Below are 24,376 nucleotides of genomic sequence, written 5' to 3' on the forward strand. Positions count from 1 at the left end.
GCACATGGACTGGACCAATCGTAAACGGGATTATATCATTGGTCGAGGCATTCTGACGCTGATTATCTCAATAACATCTCTTATGCCTATGCAAATAAAGACCATATTACGTATTACTGCCAGCATAACAAACTTGTAGAAGCGTTCCTTTGTCAGATGCAACGGTTTGACAGTTGGATGTAACCGTATGAAATCATTGTGATTTCGGCAAGCGTGCGTAATGATCGAAGGGAAATAATTGGGGATGTTGTGTAAATAAAGTAATTGTTTGATAAATTGGCGGTAGTGATGCTATCGTGTTGAATGACGTCACAGAAACACCAGTAGAGCGAACTTCCTGGGTCTCTTGTTACTTCGTTGGCAGTATTCGTGCAACATACACGCGTCGCGATGTGTGCTTACATAGTATTTTTAGTGTTTACCATTTTTGTGACCGATTGTACGGGCTTGACTCCGCAATGTAGGAATGAAAAGGGAGAGCCAGTGGATTGGTTAGTATTTTTGTGTTTTTTTTTAATGATATTTGCACCTATTTATAAACTGCCTATAACCTATTGTGGTTCTTTGTTTACATGCTATTGCGGTTATGGTTTTCCTGTTTGAACTGATAGCATTTTGTGATACTTTGAAGTAAATATAATTAATAATAAATTTATGTTTAGTGACCTACTTTAGGATTCAGAATTTAATACAAATGAAAGGAGTTCTCAAGGCTATTGAATCAATTGTCCAATGTTTTGATTTCCTTTTGTCAAAATACAAACACCCTACTGTTTGCTGTTATTATTACCAAAGGGTTTCATTGTACATTTGAATTTTTACCGTTAAGAGTTTAATTGATGATGTTATTCAGTTAGTTTTGAAAGCGTAGTTAAATAAAACCAGTGTCTTTGTCTTACATCTGAGGGCACGGCAGTGCCCCAGCCAATTTATTTATTTATATTGATTGCCTTATTTGAAGTATGACTGTTCAATGTAAAGGACAAGAACTCGCTTGAACTAGCAGTGAATGATGAATCAATACGTATTTACGCATTTACATATTCTAAAACGCGGTTAATAATTATTATTCAGTGATTCATACGGCTGGATTCCTATTATACTTACATAGAAAAATAATATTGATGTTTTTATTTAAATACTTAAAGCTACTAGGTAAATGTTAGATTCGGTATGTTAGTTATTTTTTTTTTTCAGAGATGGCTGTTAAGTTTTGTTTATGAGACATTTTTTTTTTCAAAATCAGTATACATATTTGCTCAAAACCTTGTGAGAGCAGTTCTGATGTTACTGCTCACTCCCAATTGGAAATCGGCGCCTGCCTGTATTTTAAAAATGCTCTGTAAGACTAAGGCCCTGTTTCATTGGCTACCCATAAAATGTCAGTTAGTTATCTGATAGTTAGTGCTGTCTGCCAGATATAGGCTATTTATGATTTCTGCCAGATATTGTTATAAGAGTCTTGATATTAAAAGTTATTGTTTATGTGTCAAAAATTGCGACCACAAGTATGCACTGAAATTATGTATGTGTTTATATTGTTGTTGTAAACTGCGCATACATCCAACATCCACAGGGCGCAATGACAATAGGGAAACAGATACTAAACACTATTGAAAGTTAGGTTAGTTAAGTAGTTTGGTACCTCCAAGTTTAGTTTACACAATACTGAGAAATGTAAACTCCACATTCTAAGTATAGCCTAGCCTAGCCCATAATAATGATGTCATTTTCACATGGCTAATAACATCGAAAAGAAAGCTTTAGGCGACCGAAGCGTTAGGCATGACCTACATATTTCTGCCGTCCGTATCCTTTGTGTGTGAATTTCAAGACTAACTGACACAACACACACAAGGATACCATAATTTGGGAACACTTGGGAATAACTTTTGCCAAATTAATATTTCCAAAATCGCTCCAGAATACATCAAAATTCTATCTCTGATGATTCTATATTTTAGGTATAGCTATCAACATTTTCTATGATTTCCATGTCCTTGCAGGTTTTACGTGTACAAGTTGCCGAGGGAAAAAAACCATTTAAATCCCTTAGTACGTCGAGGGGTTGCGTATATGCACCTAACGCCTTCAAAACTAAGAGGAGGATGGATTATGTCGGACTTGGCCATCAGTGACCCACGGTCGATGGTGGGAAAGACCTTATCGCCACTTTATCAGGTACTAGCCGTTTTACCGCGGTTTTACCCGCGTCTCGTGGGACATACAAATATAGCCTATATTACTCGGGAAGAGTGTAGCTTTCCAACAGTGAAAGAATTTTTCAAATCGGTTCCTTTCGTTTTCTCTTTAAAGACATCATCTTCTGGCTAGCTTTTGCCCAACAACGGGTCGGCTTCCAGTCTAACCGCATGCAGCTGAGTATCAGTGTTTTACATGGGTTGATTGCCTATTTGACCTTCTCGAACCAGATACCATCGTATAAAGAAGCAAGTTCGTGCCACATTTTTCTCAAGTGCTTGAAAACATCAGCACATAAACCAATTTAGATGAATTCATTAAGTTTAATATCCAATTCCCTTGCATACCTACTACTTACCTACTGATCTATTTTTAGCAATATAACAAATATCTAAGTGATATATTTTTTTGGTTAGCAGGATAGAAACATAATTTCTCTCATATACAACGACCAACCGCCAGCTACGGAAAATCAACCTGATATTCTGCAGTCCGTCGCGGATATGTACTCAAAAAGTAAAAGAGGTAAGAATCATAGTCTATTACCCCCTTAAAAATAAACTAGGAGTAAAGCTATCCCATGCTATCCCCTTAGAAAATGGATGGTTATTCCTGGTGTAACTTTAATCTGTGTTTATTAATAAGGTCCTTAAAGAATTTGGTTGCTTAACACATATATAATTACTATGTTTATTTTAATGTTTATGTTTGTAAAATATTCAGTTATTGTCTTACAATTTAATTTCTATTTCCTTTCCTTTGTTTACATATTGTCCGCATCTTTCGTTATTCATATTTTCCTTTACAAATAAGCATTACCTTTGTAAATTCTTTCCTGTTTTGCTTTTCTAATCGTTTTAAAAACAAACAAATATGCTTTGTTTGATGACGTGCTGAAACTAGTACCTATTAAGTATAAAAATCGACCACTCCAAAATCGTCTAAAACGTCTATTTCTTAAAATATTTCAGGTCAAATGAAGCAAGCAGGAGTAAAAAAGTATAAAAAGTTCAAACTAGGTGACAAATACTATGATGATTATGACTTGGCTGAAATGTGCAAAATGCACTCTAAGTTTATGAAGACTAGAGTCGAAAGTGGACATACCAAAGGAGTCATATTGGGGGACAAGTTTACCTCACTGTGGCTTGTGCATTCCGTGCCAAGGTTTCCGCCGCTACCAGATAGTAAGTTCTTTTAACTTCTTTTTAATATGTTAAATAGATCAAGAGAAGTGTTCAGTAACTTTTATTTAGATTTTGCCCTCATACCTCATTCTTATCAAAGAGCGAGTCAGGAAATAAATGAATCATGTCTGTTCTGATACTTACTATCCTCTTTTCCAGTAATGAACGGCCTAAACGTCTCCGGTTACGACTACCCGTCCACTGGCATGAAATACGGCCAGTCTTTCCTCTGCGTGTCGGTCCAGACTTCCACATTGAACCAGATAGCTACCCAACTGAAGTACAATGAACCCCTTCTAGTCTACACTCACATACCCCAAGAGTTTGAAACTGAATTGCCGAACTTAGTCGATGTTGTCCGAAACAAGACGATTGACGCCTCGCCGTGGTAAGTTTACTATTCACGGATGTTTATGTTTAATGTTAGATCCATTGAATGGGAAAAGTTATTTAGTTCCCACGGCTTAGGCTTGAGAATTGGCTTTATGAAATAACTTGACTGAATGGAGTCTAGTCGATTGGTAAACAATAACAAAGAAATGTTAGACAAGGTTGACGCCACGCGGAATTGTCGATTTGGTTATTTTGTCATGCCGACTGTTGTGATAGCCAATGTTCTAATCGCCAAGATCTTCGATCAACATTTTAAGAAGCTCTCTTTTAGGCGGCTGGGTCAAGGGACTGATTCAGGCGTACGATTTGAAACGGCGCATATTGCGAAGAAGTTTCTATTTCTGGGACCTCTACCCTGAACTCTGAACCCTGGTATTGATATCGGTTGTCACCAATGTTTATACACTTTTTAAATTAATTAAAAAGAAAATACCAGAAAACAATTTGGTCAGGCTATACTCAACGTCTTATTTTTTTCGTTTTAAAAAAAATAGGAGTGCAGACTAAGAATGTAGTACATACAGAGACACGGTGTTTTATTTATAATCTTGAAAGGTAAACTCCACGTGGTCTTGTATTGTATTTGTTTTGGGAACAAAAGATAATGCATGCACGTGGTGTTTACGCTTTATCAATCCTCACCGTTGAACTTGAAATATGAAGGAAAAATAAAGAGAGATGGATAGAAATAAGAAAGAAAAAGAGTTCCGAAAACATGACGCGTAGATAACAAAGAGAGTTGACAGAAGAGTAGAGATCATTTCTTTATATTTTTAAGAAGTTAGGGAAAAAACCGGAGTTAGGGACTGATTGGGTGATTCAAAAATGGGTACAGATATCATCACCCTTAAAAATTCAGCAAAAAAGCAAGTTCATTTTGTATCACAAATAAATTATGTAGTGAAGAGAGAGGGCGCCGAGAAAAACTGGACTATAATAGATGGTATAGTAGCATTTGCATTGGAGTTATGTTGGATTAGGGGGCAAACCAACATCGCACGCATGCCCAGCGCGGTGATTTTTGGCAATTCCCCCGACTGGGGGAGGCCTCTGTCAAGCAGTGGACGATTTTAGGTGATGACGAGGACTACTTATTGAAGTTCTGAATATAATAAACTGTGTCATAATAGCCTTTGTTTTACACCATGTCTTGTAATATTTTACCCGCGCGCGACGGTTTAATTATACAAACGTAAAATAGTTTTCAATTATTAAAATAACACAACCGAGTTCTTAAATTTAAACCTTTGTTTATATCGCGTAATCAATACTGTTACCTTATCGATAACATAATATCGAATTACAGCATAATTATGTGATCATGGCACATATAATGTATCATCAATGAGTCAGTGCGATTCTTTAATTAAGAACAATTCATAACAACGGATTGTGCAATCAAAACGTCCTTATTATGAATATGTGCTATGCAATGTTCGTTGCCGAATCCCTATGTTTACAAATAGTAAATAATACGCTTATATACCTTCAGGATATTTTGCAATTTTTTGGCATGCGTTGTTCCAGGTACCACATAGAGAGTTTCGAAACCCTGGTCGGTCGGAAGTTCCTGTCCTTTGCGAAGAGTGCAATGTTCAATGATGATTTGTACAGTGGGTTGGTAGCTGAAGTGCTGCAGTCGGATCTACTCGTTGAATCCTGGACTAATGGACCTGGCACGCTAGATTCGGAGTGCAGTCGGAATTTCCAGTGAGTTTCTAACATATTTTATTCCCCATAGAAAAATTGGTGAACATTTGAAATCAGATCATGATAACAAGATTTTTGGCTATTCAGATGTCAGTTCTGCTAATGTTCTATCATTCACATGTGACTTAGCCTTTGAAAAAAGAAAAACTCAACCTAGTGTCATCTTTTGAATTTTTTGCAAATACTAGCTGTTGTTGGCTTTTTCCTAGATGTACTCGGCCTGTAATACGCGACTATCCTCCTAGGATAGTTGAAGACCGAGCTCAGTCTCGGTCTCATTCTCTATGTTACAAATGTGTTAAGAAAGAATTATCAAAGCCAAAAATATAGTCTACCCTTGCAATCCCTTAGTCCCCTTTCGTTTTTGTATCAACCTGTATATTTAATTTTATTTCAGAGTAAGAAACATAGAGCGACTCAAGTTCCCCATAGCCAAGATGTCGTTCACTTCACACAATGACCACTCGAAGTGGGCCGTGGCTGTAGCACATAAGATGCACAACAGTCAAGATACCAAAGTCGCAGATTACTGGGTCTGCGTCGGAGATATTAATAGAGCGGTGAGTACAACCGTACTGTGTTTCATTTCCATCTTGCTGCTTCCACCGTCGCGTCGTCGTGTCGAAAGACGTCCACTAGACAAAGGCCTCCCCCAAGGTTTGCCACTTTGCTCTTTCACCATCATGTGGGGTTCAGGTCGCCACCCTAGAAATTTTCTGCAACATCCGCCATCTGTTCTACGAACTATGTGCTCTGCCCATCTCCCTTGCGCCGTTGGAACTTCTATCAGTAACTGATAAAATGTAGACTTTGGCAACCGTAGACTGTGTAGTTTCGGAGCATTTAGGTTAAAAAAAAAACAAGAAAAAAATCCTCTTTATAAAACAAAACTTCTTTACTACTTTATAATTATAATAATATTTTTCAAGTATGTAATATGTACTTTCATGACAAAAAAAGCTTTAAATATTATGTTATGTTAAAAGCATATATACCTTTGTACCTACGCATATTGCGACCACAATTTCTGTTACCGAATTTCAAGTTTAAGAAAAAATCTTCATAACATTTTTACTTTAAAAAAAGATATAAGAGTAGTTTTTTTGGTGTCGTCTGAATGATATAAAAATGTTGTATGTTTTGTTCTAGTTACCACAAGAGTCGCGGGGTGGCGGCACGGTGTGTACATCAGGCCCCATACTTTGGGGAAACTTCGCTCATCTCATAGAATCTGTACAGACGTGTAACTAAAATACGTTTATTATTACTAAAAGGAGTTTTAACTGTCAAAAATTGTGCGCCGGACGCACGTAACATGATCTACATACTTGGGTTTGTAACTTGCATGTTTGTTTATAACAAACCTATGTGTAAATATTAAGAAAGCTGCCAGAATAAAGTTAAGTGTACTTAATAGATTATAAATGTGCTTATTAGACTCGAGTAGTGTGTGAGAGTTTATGAGAGTGTTTAAGCGTTGTGTCCAATGATACCAACCAATCCAAACGTATATAGGCTGGCTAGACTTATTTAGACGATATTACTTGTAGAATTCTCCATATAGGGAAATTTATCTCAGATTTGTTTTGCCGCTATTAGAGCTCTGCCTCACTAAGATGCCATGGCGACGTCGCCGGCTACGTATCCAAGCAGTTAATATTGAAATGTATGGTACCTATCTCACTTGGCGAGGATTTGGCAACGTCGTCAAATTGGAGGCGTGGCACGAGCTACAGTTCCCTACGGGGCTTCTGGCTACTGTGGAAGCTTGGCGACGTTGCCACGGTTGCCATTATAATGTACACGGTAAAACGCACCTCCCTCACTCAGTCGCCAGTGTGGTCGCCAGTGTGGTCGCCAGTCAGCTGCCATTTTGTGACGTTCACTCGAAATATAGAAATACTAATGAATAGACTGTCGAGACGCCATGGCCACTCGACTTGGCGACCTCTCCATGGCGTCTTAGTGAGGCAGAGCTCTTACTGTGAATAATATCTCGCCCTAGAGTCAGATTTGACGTTGGCGCCCTTTTACAAGAAGTAGAAAGCAGTTTATTATAAGTAGTGATTACTTGTGATGGTTAAAAGAGGTAAGAATTCTGCCCACAGTGCAGTATTCCATGAATAGAATAAGTAATTAAGTATATCAACATGTGAACCTTTCAAACATTCCTAAAACACACAACTTGAAAAGAAATACATAAGATAATACGCCAATAAAATATAGTTTTAGTACAAAAGGTGTGTGTTATGATCTGTGATCATAGGATACGATTGTGTCATTTTAGCAGTAAGATAGTTCTTTGAAAATGTGTCGTATGCTTCGTGTAATAAGGTTTAATTGCACCTTTGTTCCTGAAGATAAATATATCGAAACACATTTTTAGCTGAACTAAAATATCAATTTTTTCGGAACAGTGGTGCAAGTGGATCCAAAATTATGATAAAAAGTCTGTGTTTTTTAAATATCGAATACTTACGACTATATACTAGTTTCCTTAATTAGCATTGGTTGTTGATCTTTTAACGCCTTATTTGATACATTAATATGTTTCTAAAATAATGTGGTTTTAAGAATCTGAAGCTATAAGTTGTTAGGCTAATTTTGTAATAAAACAAATTACTCAAAATAGCTGCATTTTTATTACGCTCATCTATTTATGTTGTAGTACACATGACATTTTATACCTTGCACTGAATTTATTTTTATGACTCGATAAAGAATTAAATTGAAAACAAACGGATAAAAATACGTGACTGGGTGGTATGCTCGAACTTATGGTGGAATAATGTCGTATTTTTATTTATTTTATATTTTCTTACTGTGCCTGTTAGACTGTCTTTGCCAACTAGTCGGTGGATGGGAATATTTGAATGTGCAATGCAGGGATAACGACAATGAAGCGGTGGACTGGTAACATTATCTAATATTCCTTTTAGAAACTTGTACGGTTTACCACAAATTATATTTTGTGTACGAAGCTTAGAGAGATTTAACCCTCTTTAACTTTATTCGCTGTTCCATACCTTTGTAAGGGACTACCTAAATATTTAATCCTTACTAAACGACGATTACATAGATTTGCTTCTTACGTAATTACTATACTATCCTCTATTATCTTCAACAACAGCCATAGGATCTCAACTGCTAAACATGGCCTCCATTCCAAACGAACCGGTAAAAACCGGCTTGCGTTCAGCATTTACTTACGACTTTTGTAAGGTCATATAAGTCTTATAATATGCCTTATTACCTAGGTGGTACGTATACAAGCCTCCGAGTAACATTGGCGGGGACATGAACTCTGGGGCCAACTTCTCGTACATTACAGCGAACATAGCTGGACGCTGGCAGGCTTCCCGTGTCCATATATTTGGCAAATCCTTGCTGAAGTACACCTTGGCTCCTATGTATAAAGTAAGCGTTTTAGCCTACTTGATATCTTATAAACTTATAACAAAATAATCATGGACGCCTGCTGATCTCTCTCCGTTCGTATTGGATTGCCGTTCCACTGATCTATGAGATTGAAGGAATAGAGAGTACCTTCGTGCCTGCTTAATTGCTCGATACTATGATATTTCCCGCGCAGTTAACTAATATCCCTAGAGAGAACAGCCAAAATTGTTATTTATCATTATTCTGATGGAAATTAAAGAGCAATAGTTGTAAAACCAAAAGCTGAAGAAATTGTCAGTCTCTTGGATTTAACTCCTAGGATCTTAGATGGAAGTTCGCAGGTGATCATAGTTGTGACAACAGCCTTACTCTGGAATTCTGTCATTGGAAGACAGCAAAAAAAAAAATATTCCTTATTATTATTTGGCGTAAAGAATTAATGAAGCATTAACTTACATCTACCATTTAACCATCTACGTTACAGAAAGCATATAGAGACTATGTGGCGTCAGTGGTTTACGAAGAACAACGGCCCACTGAGAATTTCAAAGGATCTGCCGCGTTTGGCGTACTGTTGGCTAACAACATGGGAGGCGTGTGGATAGGGCACACAGTACCTGGCTTTCCGGCTTTAACCAGTTTGTAAACTTTTAGTTCTAATGCAAAATGTTATGGAGGATTAACGCACAATCTAATCTCTGAATCGCATCCGTTGGTATGCATGAGGACGTATTCATTATGAAACAGATAGAATTTTATGAATTTTCGGAAAACATACTTTGAGTAAATGGAAAACATAGGTAGATTGTTAGTGCAGTCAAACCAAAGACTATAAAACCACTTGACTGCGCATACAGTGCCCCGACGCTCGCCAAAAGTTAGTGATTTTGCGCGTACTATAAGGCTACGATCAGTACGATCCTTTAGTAGCGACCGTGAACTGACCAATAGTAGCCGCGGATTATGTCGCGTCCCCCCGCCCGCAGTGGTGAGTCGTGTTCTTAGAAGAAATTAGCGAGTGCGCTCTCTAGTGGTTATTTACTTTATGAGTCAAACTGTGGATAGGTCATATCTTAGCGAGGTCCTCCAACCGTCCGAAAGCGTTTTGAGTAGGTACCTAACGCTGATATTTTTTTTCCTTTCAGAGGGTAAACCGATATTTCCCACGCTAGAGCTACCGAATGGGCATATGATTATGTGCCTGTCTTTAGACCTGCAGACCATGAACTCATTGGCTATAGCCGTCAAGCAGACTGAGCCTAATATACAGAGGTTGATCATACCAGAAAGTTTGAAGGACCGTCTTCCAGATTGGGTGAATTTATTGGGTAACGATGAGCCCGAAGTGAAGGCGTCTAAGACTGCTGTGTAAGAATATTTTCTTATAATAAATGCCTTTCTCACTAAATCACTTGCGAGAATAGGTATATCAGGGATACTACTGAGTACACCGTTTCGCTTGTGGTGGAGTCTGGGCCTTCTAACAGATTTTTTTTTTCTTACCTTGGTCATAGGTACCTACCTAGGTAGTTGTTAATTCAAACTAGACATCACAAGGTACCTACCTACTTATACCAATAACAAACAAGAGGTCAACAGTTGATTCATTGACTTGACCCACTCTTGATTATTTGCTTTCAAAATCGTCTAACATCTGATTTTCAAAAAATAAAACCGACTCCCAAAAACACTGAAAAGCAAAAAAAAAACTAATCTTAGGTGCATCGGCCTAGAAGTCTTTTCAGTGACAAGCATAGTTGTCACTATCCGCATTTGTGGAAAGTTCTCATCACTGTTGCATAGTGTTATCAGACGTACACCTCATTATCAAGTTTTTAACCTATGCACGCATACAATTTTCGAAAGTTGCCCTCGATTTCTCAGGGTTTCCATCATCAGATCCTGACCTGGTGATTATAGGACCACCTGGAAGGTATACCCTATCAAAAAAAATAATTGCAAATCGGTCCAGGCGTCTTCGAGTAATCGGTGAACATACATAGGACAAAAAGATCCCGACGAATTGAGAACCTCCTCTTTTTTGGGAAGTCGGTTAAAAAGACGGATTGATGATTCTAACTTACCGACCTGTAATTCTATTATTCAGGAGGAAAACCAAAATATTGCCATTTATGACAAAAGGAAAGAGTTTGCGTGGTATAGTGCTAGCTCGGAGTCCCGGCGATTCTCGTTGCCTCTACAAGAGTTTCGCGAAAACTAAAGGAATTGTCATGGACGTGTATGGCCACAGGGAACATCAGAATGCAATTTGTGATAAAACGTACAGGTAATTATCATTTTAACCTAGTTAACTAACTTTATTCTACTTGGAATCTTCTCCACTCATACAACTTGTCCCTATTATTTGCATAAATCTTGTACCCATCCAAAGCGCATCGATGCGTTTTTTATCGTATTTCGTTGAGATCGGTAGCGATTTGCAAGGACTGTATTAGAAACTCTTGTTCTCTGCATGTTTATTGTAGTGAACCATGTAATACTGACTGGTGCTGTAAATTTTTACGGTATTAAGTGAGGCCGGAATGATATACCTAATTTATATTTTCAGCTTACGCAATATCGACGCTATATCCCTAAAGTATCCGGAGCACGTTTTCTACATAGACAATGCCACGGATAGCATGGGTTTCGCCGTCAGCACGGTTGGGGTGTGGCAGAGACCTGGTCGTAGTAGAGGTCAACACTGGGCCTGCTCCGGCAACGTTGAGAACCAATCACTCAGCTCCAAAGGAGGAATTATTGCTTGCGTCTTCAATTTCCAAGTGTGGCTCTCTTTTGATAATTTTAAAGTAAAAGAACCTGAATGTGGATAGTATATCCCAATGAATTATGATCCTGACTGAATTACAGTGTTTCTTCATCCAAACTTTATTTTAATTTTATATGTATGTATGTAAGTGGTGTAAATGAAATAATAAAGAAGTTATATTTATAGATAAAATGTTTATTATACAACACAAACATTATTTACATGATTATGATTCATATCGCTTCAACACGCTAGTGACGACTACCTAATACAAACAACTCAGAAATCGTACAAACACTACAGAAATATATGAAACCGTAATTTTATACTGGCTTCACTGGATGATATCATAGCGTATAGTATACAGTTTTCATACTCTCAAAAGTTTTATAATTGGCACGATGTGAGCTTGAAATACTTATGTACAATTCCCACATATAAAATTTCTATGCAATAAGAATGCTACACTTAGCAAAGATTTTCAGTCACCGTGTAAGATAGGCTATTCCAAGTGTAAATAACAAGGAATATAACTCTAAGAAATATATCGTTTTATATTTTTAAGCACTGCAAGCGCTTTATCTCCGTCCTCCCATATCTTCGATCTATCAGGGAGCAACGGGTCGCTAAAATCTTACAATATAGATTATAATATTATATTTAGGTACAGATAATGAGTATAAATTGCAAAATCAGCCCGAATGGCAAACTTAATAAAATATAAAATTAAAAACTGACTCAATTAAAGCATACAAAATAACAATTATATGATGACAAGTTAGATTTTCGATGTTAGAAAGTTTTGGACCCTTCACCTCAATAGTGGTGATCGTGTGTAAAAATCAGACAAGAAATATTCATTCAACATCAATGATCATTGATTAAATCCTTAACAAAATAACGTAAGCTTAACTACGACTTCAAAAAATAAAGTGACACACACATTGTCTTATGAATATCTCAATCATGTAACTTATAGTTAAGCAGACGTTCATGCATTCTGTGCGGATATTTATCAGAATATAACTTGGTTGTGACATGCGACCTATATTGGCAGTGTACAAATGATTGGTCACACTGTTCCTTCAGTGTGCGACTCTCAATGAAGGCATCCTGGTGAACCAGGAGTCTTGTTTGACCTTCAGGTAGTAGGAGTCTCTTGGTGAAGGCACTGTTAGGGCGTCTTCTAGAACCTTCAGTGCACTGGTTGGCAGGATCTTTGCGCTGTACTCAGCAGCTTCTCCTGGCATTGTGACTGCGCAGCTCGCGGTGCCGGCGCTTACTTCCGAACTTGGTGTTTCGGGACGACTGAAAAATAAGAGGAAAGTATTAGAGCGATAAAGTTGGACTGGCTTTCAGTATGTGAAGCGATACGAATGCGTAACATGGTTGTGAAAACCGCAATCCTGTTCGACATAGTTACAAGTCCAACAAAGACTGTTTAAAAGTTTCAAAGGTTTCTTTTATCAGTATTTCCTACCTCTCGCACATGGATAGCCTTTATGTTATTCTGATATTTTACCGCAAAGTTTTAAGACTCCATTTGGGTGTGTTAGCATGACATATAAACTTTAGCGTTTATGATAAGTATTGGAAGAATTTACCTAGCTGGCTGGCTAGGCGGCTGCAGCAGCGCGGGTGGCGAGTAAATCTCGTGAGCTGCTAGATCAGGCGCATGCAGCAGCACCACATGCAGGCGACGCGCGCGCAGCCCCGCCCGCAGCGCTCGCGCCGCGCCCCAGACGCCCCACCGCGCGGCCGCGGCTCCCGCGCTGTTCTCGCCCGTCTCACCCGCCTCGACGCGGGACAGGCTCTCACATGCTGTGTCTGATGTTAACCCTGGAAGAGGAATGAGAAAATGTTGAGGTCTATTTCTTGATCGATGGAGGAGAAAAAAGGTTTAAGTATCTATTTAAGAATTCTAACGGAATAGATAGGTACCTGATACTTAAGTATATTATGCCAGTCATAAAACTCAGATGTACCTACATAGGTACGTAGTGCAGGCCAGCCAGAATATAATGTGTAGCTGTTAGCTGTTATATTAGGCACCACACCCTGATTCTTGATAAATATCTTACCAAGGATTTGGTAATTTATTTGCATAATGAAAACGCTTTAAGGTCCTATCTAGCTGGCTATTTCTCTTGACGTCATGTCTTTTATAAAATGTAGGTAGTGTAGTGCAGCTTACCAATATAAAACAGCCTGCCAGCATGTGGATGGTCGGCAGCAGCAGCAGCGAGCAAAGGCGAGAAAGTGCGGGCGACGCGTAGGGCTCCAAGCACGTTGCCTCGGAGCGCCGCCTCCCAGCACGTCGCCCCGCCGCGACCACTGCTGCCTGCTGTGTTAATCACCGCCCAGATGCCTGCAAAAGGGATATTAATAAGTAAATACTTCAAGATTCTCCTTGCAACAGTTGCAACGAACTGGAAGGACTTATTTATATTTGAGTTTTTAGCACCTACCTAGTTTACTAGTTATCAAAGTGGAGTTTCAATTTATCAGTCTCTTTAGCTATCCATCCCATCATTAGCAAATGTATGATTGACCATAGCTTTTGGCTTCGCATTGTAAAACATGATACTCAATGGCTTATGCAGGTGTATACAACCATCATCATCATCATGATGATGATGATGATGATACAACCATAGGGGCAAATTATTTTAGATAAACAAGTTCAGCACCCTGTATGTACCTCCTATCTAATAAGAGCGTGTACTTATTGAAAGAAATCTAAAATAGAAAATCAATGAGAAAACCAGATCATTTTGTACGTGAAAATAGCGCCACCTAGTTTGACGTGTGATTACATCATCAGTCACTTGACGTATCGTGTCGCGTATCACATTACTCCGCAGCGGGAAATGCGAGTAGCTAGTTATTGGAAACTTTACTAGATGGCGTTTATGTACCATCTACACTATATGATACTTCAACAAAGTTTTCCTTTAAATCCATTTACATAACAAAATTTTCAAAAAATATTCCAAACTCAATTGAATAATTTGGTATGTTAAAAACTATTTACAGATACCGAACAACTATTTGAACCTTCTAAATCAAGCACTGCTGGTGTAGTGGTATCATGCAAGATTCCCATTCTTGCGACCCGGGTTCGATTCCCGGGCAGTGCACTTACTTTTACCACTTTGTAGATAGATTAGAAACCACGTTAGCAAGATTAGGAATATTTTTTTATTTTGTGCCCGTTTTACATTTTTTACATTCTCGTATGAACATTTAGTTAACTATGTGATAACAGAGACGAATGTACCTATACATTTTCGCTTGTCTAAAGGAAACACTCATTTGCATAATATCGTCTATCTTAACGATCTTAGCACAATACGGCAAGTTATTTTGCAAGAAATAAAGATAAGGCTTAAGTTAGCCAACATCGTTAAATAAATCTACGCAGTTTAACTTTATTATACCCAATGTCGTCAGAAGCATAAGTTTCACTACTTGAATACAAAATCGTACGGGTGGGTACATGAATAAAATAATTATTGAATCTTACTAGTCACCTTGTCACCTCGACGTTCCGTGCAATAAATTAAGATAATAAGTGTTTTAACAAACTTTATTCGTGCTTCGTACATTGGTTATCAATTTACGGAATTTGAAGAAATCTAGTCGTCAAGCGAAGAGAAATTTAGCTTTCTTTATCTTTGAACCAAGAGAACGCACTTTTTCATGTACTGGAGTGAAAAGACATTTCTGTGGTTTTATATTCCTCGTCTACATACCGTGTTCTCCAGCCGGCAAATGCTGTGCAGTAGCTCTAGCCGCTTCCTCCAGCAAATCTTCTCTAGCCACGTCCAACTCGAGGGTCACGAGCCTCGGCTTCGGCTGGTCTTCGGGAGTGGTGGCGATGTGGGCCTGAAGCCAGGAGTCGGCCAGCCGGGCGCCCAGGCCTCCCGTCCTGCAGCCAGCGATGACCCGCCATCCTCGACTACTCAGGTATGTTGCGATCTATGGAAGGGAAACGTAAATAAAATATATGTGAAGATATGCGAATTAAACTATGTATAGTAGGAGAATAGGTAGAAACTGCATGCAGGACTACGTACGTAGGTAACATAGCCTTCTAGGTAATACTATCCGGTCTTTAACAATTAACGGTCAGTAAAGTTGCTCCTCATGTAACTAATAACGATAAATAACCCATAACAAGCCTTGAAACAGCCGTTTGGCTATCGTTTACTAGCATGATGCAACCCACTCTAAGTTACTTTTTCCCAAAGCAGCTGTCAGGAACTAATGTGTTTTGTCTCGCTATATCTTGGAAATCGAACTGAATCAGTCTACCGTGTCCTGGCACACGGTTAGTTTTAACTGGAAGCTATAACTTTTACTGCGGTCACAAAAACAAGACGAGCGTGGTTAGTCTAACTAACAGTACTTATGCTGTGTATTCGTGATCAAATGCGGTTCTGTTTTGATTTTCTGGTCCCTTTGAGACTGCATAAATTTTCAGCAGCAATGATCTTACGAAATTGCAATTGCCTTCGCAACACTTTTTAACGAACTGGCTTCCTATAATTCGAAAAGTTATCCCACCATCTTCAACCATGAGACCATGACTCTAAAGCCCAGAATGGACATATCCGAATCTTCCATCACACTTACTTGTAATCCAAGTGCCGTATCAACGGATGTGACGAGCACTGTCTTAGCGCTGTCTGCAGGCAGCACCTCAGCTACCCTGACCTTCCTCAACAGGTACAGCAGCAACGCCCCCACGATGGAGCATAGTGCCGCGAACTGGAGACCGAGTGACAACCACGTGAGCGCGTCCATTGCTGGCTCAGTGCGCGAACATTATTCCTTGATCTGTAACAAGGGAGCATTGGTTGAAGGTAATGTAGATTTTATTTTTACACAAAGCTAGATTATTGGCATTACTTTCGTCTATTTAGACATGAGCCTGATCTCAATCTTGTGCTGTTTTCTGTAATTTTTATTCGTCGTATTGCATAGTTGGCTAAAATTATCTGCTTGTGTGATCTAAAGAATTTCAGAACGCTCAAATCATCTTCAGTCTAAACCGTTGCGTCATCGTCTTTAATTATATTTGATTACACCATAATGGTAGGCGTCGCAACAGCACCATTAATTATAAACTTTGGCTCCAAGTTATTTTAGGTATAAGTTGAGCGTAGGCTACCAAAAATTACGTTATTGTAGACGCTACTGTAAAGAAACAAAATATGAATCAAAGTAACTGAAATGCCTCAACCAACACTGGTCACGGATCATTACGTAAAACGCGTTACTGATTGATCGTATAGTTAGTTATTGAATTAAGGAATCTGGGTTATGAACAATTGATTAAAGCGCAGTATTACATTCCATCTTGATCGGTACTTTGCGTGTTCGTTTGTACTCAGTAGAATCTGAAATATTTGACCTGGTTGAGAGTGCGTGGGAGAATGCATTGCTAAAAATAATGTGAACAAAACCTTTTTAGCTGTTTACAATGTCAATGTCAAGATTACGGTACAGATTAAGTAATTTTATTACGTTACCATTCAAGATAGCAGAATTTTCGTTATCCGTCTACCTTTCGGAATTGTTAGTAAATAAGCACTACATACTTATAAAAGTAGGTATTTCTTAGCAAAAATGATTCACATCAAAAATAGACATTCTTTTAAAGAAATAATATTATCACTACGCAGCTATGCACTTACTACAAATATGCGATGAAAACGTAAATACACTGGAAACGTCAATTGAGTGAGTATTAATTTGTTTACAGATAGCGAGAAATGTGTCGGATGTGTTCTTCGTAAACACTAATCACTTTATTTGTTATTGTCTGTTGGTAAGACAATGTATTTCCCATATATTGTCATTCCTGCATTCCTTTCGATTTCATCGATAGAGTATCTGTAGATATTGTGCATAGCTATTGTATTACCTTCGTCGTTAGTCGGTGTCTATTTATCATTTTTGTTTTTCAGATAGCAGTAAACTAGTTCCTCTTCTTTGATTAATAGATTCTGGCTATATGATGTTGGCAATAGATATAGTAACTACCAAATTATTTACTTGTTTTCTTCTGCATTGAAATTAGGTAACTGATCAATAACGTGTTTAAAAAGTATTCTAATCCTCAGCTCTCAAGTCTAACTTTTAACTCCAGAAGGAGTTTCAATTGAGTCTATCACAAGCGAGAAGTTTACTTCTTTGTTTTTCTTCAACCATAATAGCGGAACGATGTTCTCACTTGGCATTGTGTCAAGTCAGAACATTTACTTAAGAGTTACTCACACTTTAGCACGCTTTATGCCTGTCTGTCTCAGGAAACAAAAGCTTTAAATACTGAGTTTTTAAGTGTTTTTGCCATTGAGGTTCGAGTAAACACTGCACTTTCGAATCTGTGAATATCTAGTCCATAAGCATTAGCTTTTACCATATTTTATTTGCTATAATTGAAGCAATAACTTTTAAATACCCCATAAACTTGTTTATACTCCTATCAATAACCCCCGCGTAAATAATGATCGGAGAGATCGAAACCACTATTTTTTCTCGATATAATGCTCAATCGAATGAAATAATCGATATAAATGTGCCGGCCATTACCATTGATCAGGTTGGCGCGGTTTCTCTCGTAATAGGGGCCTATTATTAGATGAAAGTCCTTTTCTATTCGATGAACTGTCGCTTCGGTTCCGCATGAGAGAGGCGGATAAAAACATTGGAACTTAAGATATTGGGGTGTTTGTCACATTTGCATTAAGTGGCAGTAATTTGTGTGACTTTATTAAACTGTTTTGATAGATGCTATGTTTCATGACGTAGTTTTTCGCAGTCAACGTTGACTTTATTGAAGTGTTCTAGACCATCAAATACTGAGATCGAAAATTTTGGATTATGTTATTTAAAATATGCAAAACGTACAGTGATTAGGTACATAAGCTATGAAGTAACTAACAAAACGTTGTAAATCCGATGGCAAGACACTAATAGTGGAATGGAGATGATGTTTATCATTACGCGACATGATACAACTTCAGACGAACAAAAACGTGGGAGATGCATTGTGTGAAGATGTATTCTTTTTGTTTTGTATCATAAGCTCAAGATCAAGGCTAAACGTTGGAAGTGATTGATAATAATGTTCTTTAGCACTTTTTAGACTTGAGGCTGACATTGAGACATCATCACGGTTTGTTAAACGAGTAATTTTGAAATTTGTAAAATTACTAGAATTTTTGTCTTAGGATGACTGTAAAGTTATTTTACTCCAAGATATTTTTCTTATTTGACTAGATTTATTGTACCGCCTTTTATGCTTATTAAGTGACAATTTTCAGTGACAAATGTTCCGAAATAAAGTCATCATCATCATCAAATCTTATTTTCGTTAAATCGGTAAAAGAAGCTGAAACAAATATACCTCATGTGGGTACCCTGGACTAAAAGTAAACGTCTATAAAAGTTAATTCCAGTGCACTAAACAGTTGTTTTAGTTCTAGTACGTAATAAACTTCTGGTGTTTATATGTATTTTCCTTTGATATGAATCAGTTGCGTGAATTACACGGCACTGATTCGCATTCGTTCAGCTATTGGAAATAAGATAAGTTCGAGAGATGCTTTCAGATGTAGCTACCAGGACGGTTATAGATTGTGTATCATTGAAGATGAGGATGGGGAATAAAGGAAAGATAAATTAGATGTGGTTAAAGGTACAATACTTAAGGGATACGTTTTAAGCCATATTGAAAGCAGAGAAATTGGTGAAATGACGTGAACGACGATGTCTAAAATTATATGACTGTTATAAAAAATGGTCAGCCGTAAAAAATTTAGAAATGCATTACGACGTTGCGTGCTGATAATAAATAGTGTTATCAACTAGACATGATTGATTACGAAGAAATAAATTGCAATGTCTGACAAAAAAAGCTTATCATCACGTCAAGCAAAATCGAATATAAGACCAACATGAAGTGCGCGCAAAGATACTAGAATGATACTAAAAATACAAAATGGCCACGATCTCGATGAATTACACTTTACAACCCTATAACAACTTGCTTTTAAATCGCACCCGACTAAAAACCGCTTGAAGCGAGATCCCGAAATGGATGCTGAGCTAAAATTAGCATATCCTGCGAGTCTGTCGCGATATTCATCCAGTACTCCAGTTGTTCGTTTTGCAATAAAATACGAGTACCAGCATTTATGTGTTCTCAGAACTGAGCCGGCTGTATTTAGACTGTTATTGGAATTCGAGTAATGACTTACGAGAGCTTTGGGTTATGATCCATTGCGAATTGAAACGGTTTGGTGTAATTTTAGAGTCGAAGTTAATTCATTATTATCATCCTCATCAACTTTTCTTATGGTACTCATAATTGACTCATATGCTTTTGGATAATATTTCTGTCAGTTATAAACCCCGTAGATAGCCTTACCTCTATTAATAGTGACTGTTACGATAGTCGTTCATAATATTTATGATTGCAGCTTCCTAACAAGCAATAGATTTGCGAAGACAATTGATTCTTTGTGTTTATTATTTTGAATGAAGTGTTGTTATTCAATGTTTATCAATTGTATTGTTTGAGAGATGGCTTTAACAATTGGCTGTTAGATTATCTCAGATGCATGTCCCCACCTAATGATGATTGAAGTTATGATTTAGACCATAAAAGAGAAATATACGTAGTGACAATTTGGAAAACTGACTCTAACAATTCACCAACCGAAAGTTTCAAATTAAACACCGTTGCTGTAGATACCTATTAAACAATAATTCCAACAAATTCGCCAGACTGGTACCAAAGTCATGCTAAGAATTCATTCATTACAATAACCATCAGATAACTTAATCGTTGGCATAGATACTCGTAGATGCAAATGATACTCCTAGCTAAGCTAAGTGCAGTCAATTAGTTATTACACGTCCGTACGATATGCGCTCTGGCCAAGCGTTGCGGACCGTTTCGTTATAGACACGTTACCGTTGCCTAATACCCAGTGATGATGGTGCCAGTTGTGGGAAGTCGCGATTGGAGCAGCTTTAGAGAAGTAAATCTGGAGTTGGTGATGGTTTAGAAAGAATTCGTTATGGTGGTTGGGTTTTAGCTAGCCACATCTACTGAGTTGAGCTTGAACGAAAAGATGGACAGCATAGACTTAGTAATAGGGTCCCTTTTGTGATTATTATTGTCATATAGATTACGAGCGTTGGAAAAAAATCTCAGATATTTGGACGAAGTCCACTGACTGGTTAGTTAAGGCATGTATGTGCTGGCAATTTGTGCCTTTTCTACGTTGAACAAGCAACTTTTCTTCGTTCTTTAAGATTAATCTTATATAGCTTCAATTGATGTATATTTCAAGTTTCTAAAGTTTTCTATAATCACATAAAATAAATTTTCATTCTCGTCTCCTAACTTAAACCACACAACGTCATCCATATAAGCACCCTTGACAGTTATTAATATTCAGTCGGCGTGTTATATCGCCCACACATTACTACATGATACTTATGCATTACCGAAGTATTTTGATTTCACAACCAAATCGATTGTTGTGCTGCCTCCAGAAGTTTCTTTTTGGACTAATGGGGGTGTAGTGTAGTATGACGTGTTTGAACAGACAGATTGATTTTCAACCTTATGTTTGATTGGTAAAATTTGACAGATTCGGGTAGGTTGACCTGATGGCGTCTGTACTTTTGAGGTATTCATAGTAGAGTAGTCAGATAGGGTTAAAACCTATTTATGATTGACATGCTATGAGGGTTATAGCAAATTCCTCTAACACTTTACCATGAGCTCATAATTATTGTTATTCACATATTAAATGGTTTGATGATATTGATCATAATTAATAGTTTCCTATCAGCACATAAAATATTTTTGAGGATCCTCTACATAGTGTTTTCAAAAAAAATACTTTATTCTCTATGTCGATGTCCTGGTTACAGTGTTAGCAGTAATGTACAGAAATTATTACTTACGGTAGTGCATACTGGAAGAAATTAAGCACGCATGTTCGGTGTCATACACATTATTTGCATAACTGTAGATACGCGAAAATGTATTTTAAGTTTTTTAACACATTTACTTATGTATGTTTGCATAACGTCACCAAGGCTTGTAGATAAAACTTGTTTATCCGGAGTAGGTGTAGTTCTCTATAAATATAACATTTTAGCTTACTTATATGTTAAGTGTGTTATGATCTTGCGATAATTTTCTGTAAGCGGTCGTTAGGTTACGAATTTATTTAATATGAACAAACGTTACGATTTCCATTTGGCTGTACATGGGTAGACTGTTCGTTTATTAAGCATAATGTCTATAATTTTTGGTATTTGTGGAGTATCTCAACATAGTAAGTAAAGTTTCCAAGCAAAATAAGAATGAAATTATCAAGGAAGTTGTAATTTCAGGAATTCTGACGATGTAACATCACATTAACAGGCAAAACGTTTCGTAACAAATAAACAAACACAGACAACGTACTAAGTGACAACTTAACAGGTCATAACTTACCTAATACGTCAAACATAGTGCGTTTTTTAAACCGAATGCGTAACTGACGACTGTGCGATTGTTTAGTTTCACTTTCGGCCACAAAACATACAAAAACTTTGAAAGAGTCCGAGCGCATCCAAATAAACGCGTTGAGTAACGAGGGGCACTAAAATGTTGCTGTTTGTTTAATTTGTCACTTTTTGTTTGAGTGAGATTGTTATATGTACATATGTGTCGGTCCTGTCTTTTGTCATCGATGAGTCATTAAATATTTATTTACTGGCATTAGTTCAGTTTTCTAGATAGACGTAAATGGAAGGAGCTGCACCGACAAGAGCTGGGCTCTTATATAATGATGATGATGAGTTCAGTTTTCGTACTAAGATGTATTTTGTATTGAATACTTTTGTATTCATAATCGTATTTGTACGGAGTCCGATAGTGAGACCACGCTAATTAGGAACCTTATATTGCTGTTTAAAGTCCTGTGTGTGTGATAGACGCAATCTCCTGAAGAAATTGAGGCATTACTGCTTTCGTAATTCAACACAATTGATTCTTAGAATCACTACCATATTGTTAATCTATGCCACCACAAGTCAGTAAATTGATATAATGGATTTACTTCAACATATAATAAGAACCCGTAATTGACAGGTAATGATACACTGTTGGTAATAATTCTTGTAACTTATGTGCGATTGTCACGGAAATTGCTATCTATTAGACTCACGTAGTGTCCCCGGTTCAAACGAAAATGAGGGAGAGAAAATATAAAATAAATTCAATATTTAAAATAAGATTCTGCCATTTTCTTTCACGCGTTATTAAGCGGCATTTTAGTGCCTCCAAGATTAACAGTGTGTGCAATTATTCAATTACCCAATGTGTGAAAAAATATATACGCTTACTGACCGTGACTGTGTGTAAACTTTTAAATAATGATTACGGCCACAAATTACTCAAAAATGATTAAGTAAAAGTGAAATTAGCGCGAAAGTATGAAAATATGTTTTTAAATAGGTGTTACTTAATTATAATTTTAATTACTTATGTTAAACAGTTTAGGCGGCTTAAGTAAGAGCTTGATACAGCGTTTATAAGTGGTCTGTGGTGATGCAAATTTTATAAGAGATATCTGGTATTGTACCGCTCATCCTTCTCCGTGTCAGAGGAGGCCTGTGCCCAGCAGTGAGACGATGAAAAGGCTGATGATGATCTGGTATCATCAGCCTTTTCATCATTTCATTCTTTATAGCACAATGGGGTCAATTTACATGTACCTTAATATGTTCAAATTCTACTGAAGTTTACAGACCGTCTATATCTAGGAAAGATTAGCTCACATAGGCCTTGGTCGAAATGTACCATCCTAAGTTGCAGCAATAAATTGCATAGCAGATACAGAATATTAGATGCATATCGCATAATTTATAACAATTACAAACAATCTAAAAATTCCATTGTTTTCATAATCATGCGCTGAGATATCATCGTCATTGTCCGGTGTCTATTGTATATTAATATTACTTTTTAATTACATATACAGTTACGAGATGTGTGGATATCTTTTTATACAAAAACTGTTACTTATAAAGAAGAAAAAAAGCATGCCTTACAACTATTTACTTTTCTATTGTTATGTTATAATGTTGATTTATTTTGTCATTTATTTACGTAATAACTCCAGTTACTGGACACATGGACACCACAAGTGATTAACAACCATTTATCAGTCAGCAAAAACATTAATAGAACCTGTAAAAACTGGTCAGGTATTTTAATTAAGTTTAATTACTAGTGCTAAATCAATCACTGCTTCATATAAAACTTGATGATTTAGTTGGGGCCAGTTTGTAATCCTAGTGCAAAGCAAGTTATCTGGTATTACGCAAGTTGTTAATCAGCATGAAATCATTATAAGTAACTCATTGTGGCTGCTTTACGCAGTAAAAGCGGGCCTATCCAGCGAAACAGAACGAGTTTGTCAATAGCTACGCAGGCCAAGATGAAATTTCTTTTTATAACATTCCTCAGGTAAACAATGTAGGTGATTTAATATGAGTCTTCGTCATGCTTAGCATTTTTCACATTTTTGGGCCAGTTTTACTCTAATCGGATACAGCTGAATACCAATGTTTTACATGGAGCGACTGCTTATCTGACTTTCTCAACCAAGATCACGGGGAAACTTCATACTCC

At 37.3% G+C, this 24,376-nt stretch overlaps 2 protein-coding genes and 1 non-coding gene across 3 annotated transcripts in view; 2 read left to right on the forward strand and 1 right to left on the reverse strand.

The window, feature by feature from the left end:
* The first annotated feature begins 58 nt into the window (after positions 1–58).
* On the forward strand, positions 59–11,762 carry LOC110380895 (uncharacterized). Its single transcript, XM_064038390.1, has 13 exons — positions 59–491; positions 2,007–2,181; positions 2,622–2,727; positions 3,174–3,389; positions 3,549–3,777; positions 5,310–5,492; positions 5,890–6,052; positions 6,642–6,733; positions 8,750–8,909; positions 9,376–9,529; positions 10,037–10,259; positions 10,999–11,178; positions 11,461–11,762. The coding sequence occupies exons 1-13, from the start codon at positions 391–393 to the stop codon at positions 11,723–11,725; spliced, it is 2,247 nt and encodes a 748-aa protein (XP_063894460.1). The 5' UTR covers positions 59–390; the 3' UTR covers positions 11,726–11,762.
* A 73-nt stretch (positions 11,763–11,835) lies between these two features.
* LOC110380894 (uncharacterized protein) overlaps positions 11,836–24,376 on the reverse strand; it is a 47,082-nt gene continuing 34,541 nt past the window's right edge. The window contains exons 2-6 of the mRNA XM_049844531.2: positions 16,300–16,503; positions 15,417–15,642; positions 13,856–14,029; positions 13,266–13,500; positions 11,836–12,969 (exon numbers count right to left, since the gene is read on the reverse strand). Coding sequence (XP_049700488.2) covers positions 12,747–12,969; positions 13,266–13,500; positions 13,856–14,029; positions 15,417–15,642; positions 16,300–16,470 — 1,029 coding nt within the window. The 5' untranslated portion in view covers positions 16,471–16,503 and the 3' untranslated portion in view covers positions 11,836–12,746. The remainder of the gene's footprint in view (positions 12,970–13,265; positions 13,501–13,855; positions 14,030–15,416; positions 15,643–16,299; positions 16,504–24,376) is intronic.
* Trnag-ccc (transfer RNA glycine (anticodon CCC)) lies at positions 14,731–14,801 on the forward strand. Its single transcript has one exon. It is a non-coding gene; the product is annotated as a tRNA-Gly (tRNA).

The sequence above is a fragment of the Helicoverpa armigera genome, chromosome 16 (genome assembly GCF_030705265.1).
Source record: "Helicoverpa armigera isolate CAAS_96S chromosome 16, ASM3070526v1, whole genome shotgun sequence".
In the NCBI taxonomy this organism is placed as follows: Eukaryota; Metazoa; Arthropoda; class Insecta; order Lepidoptera; family Noctuidae; genus Helicoverpa; species Helicoverpa armigera.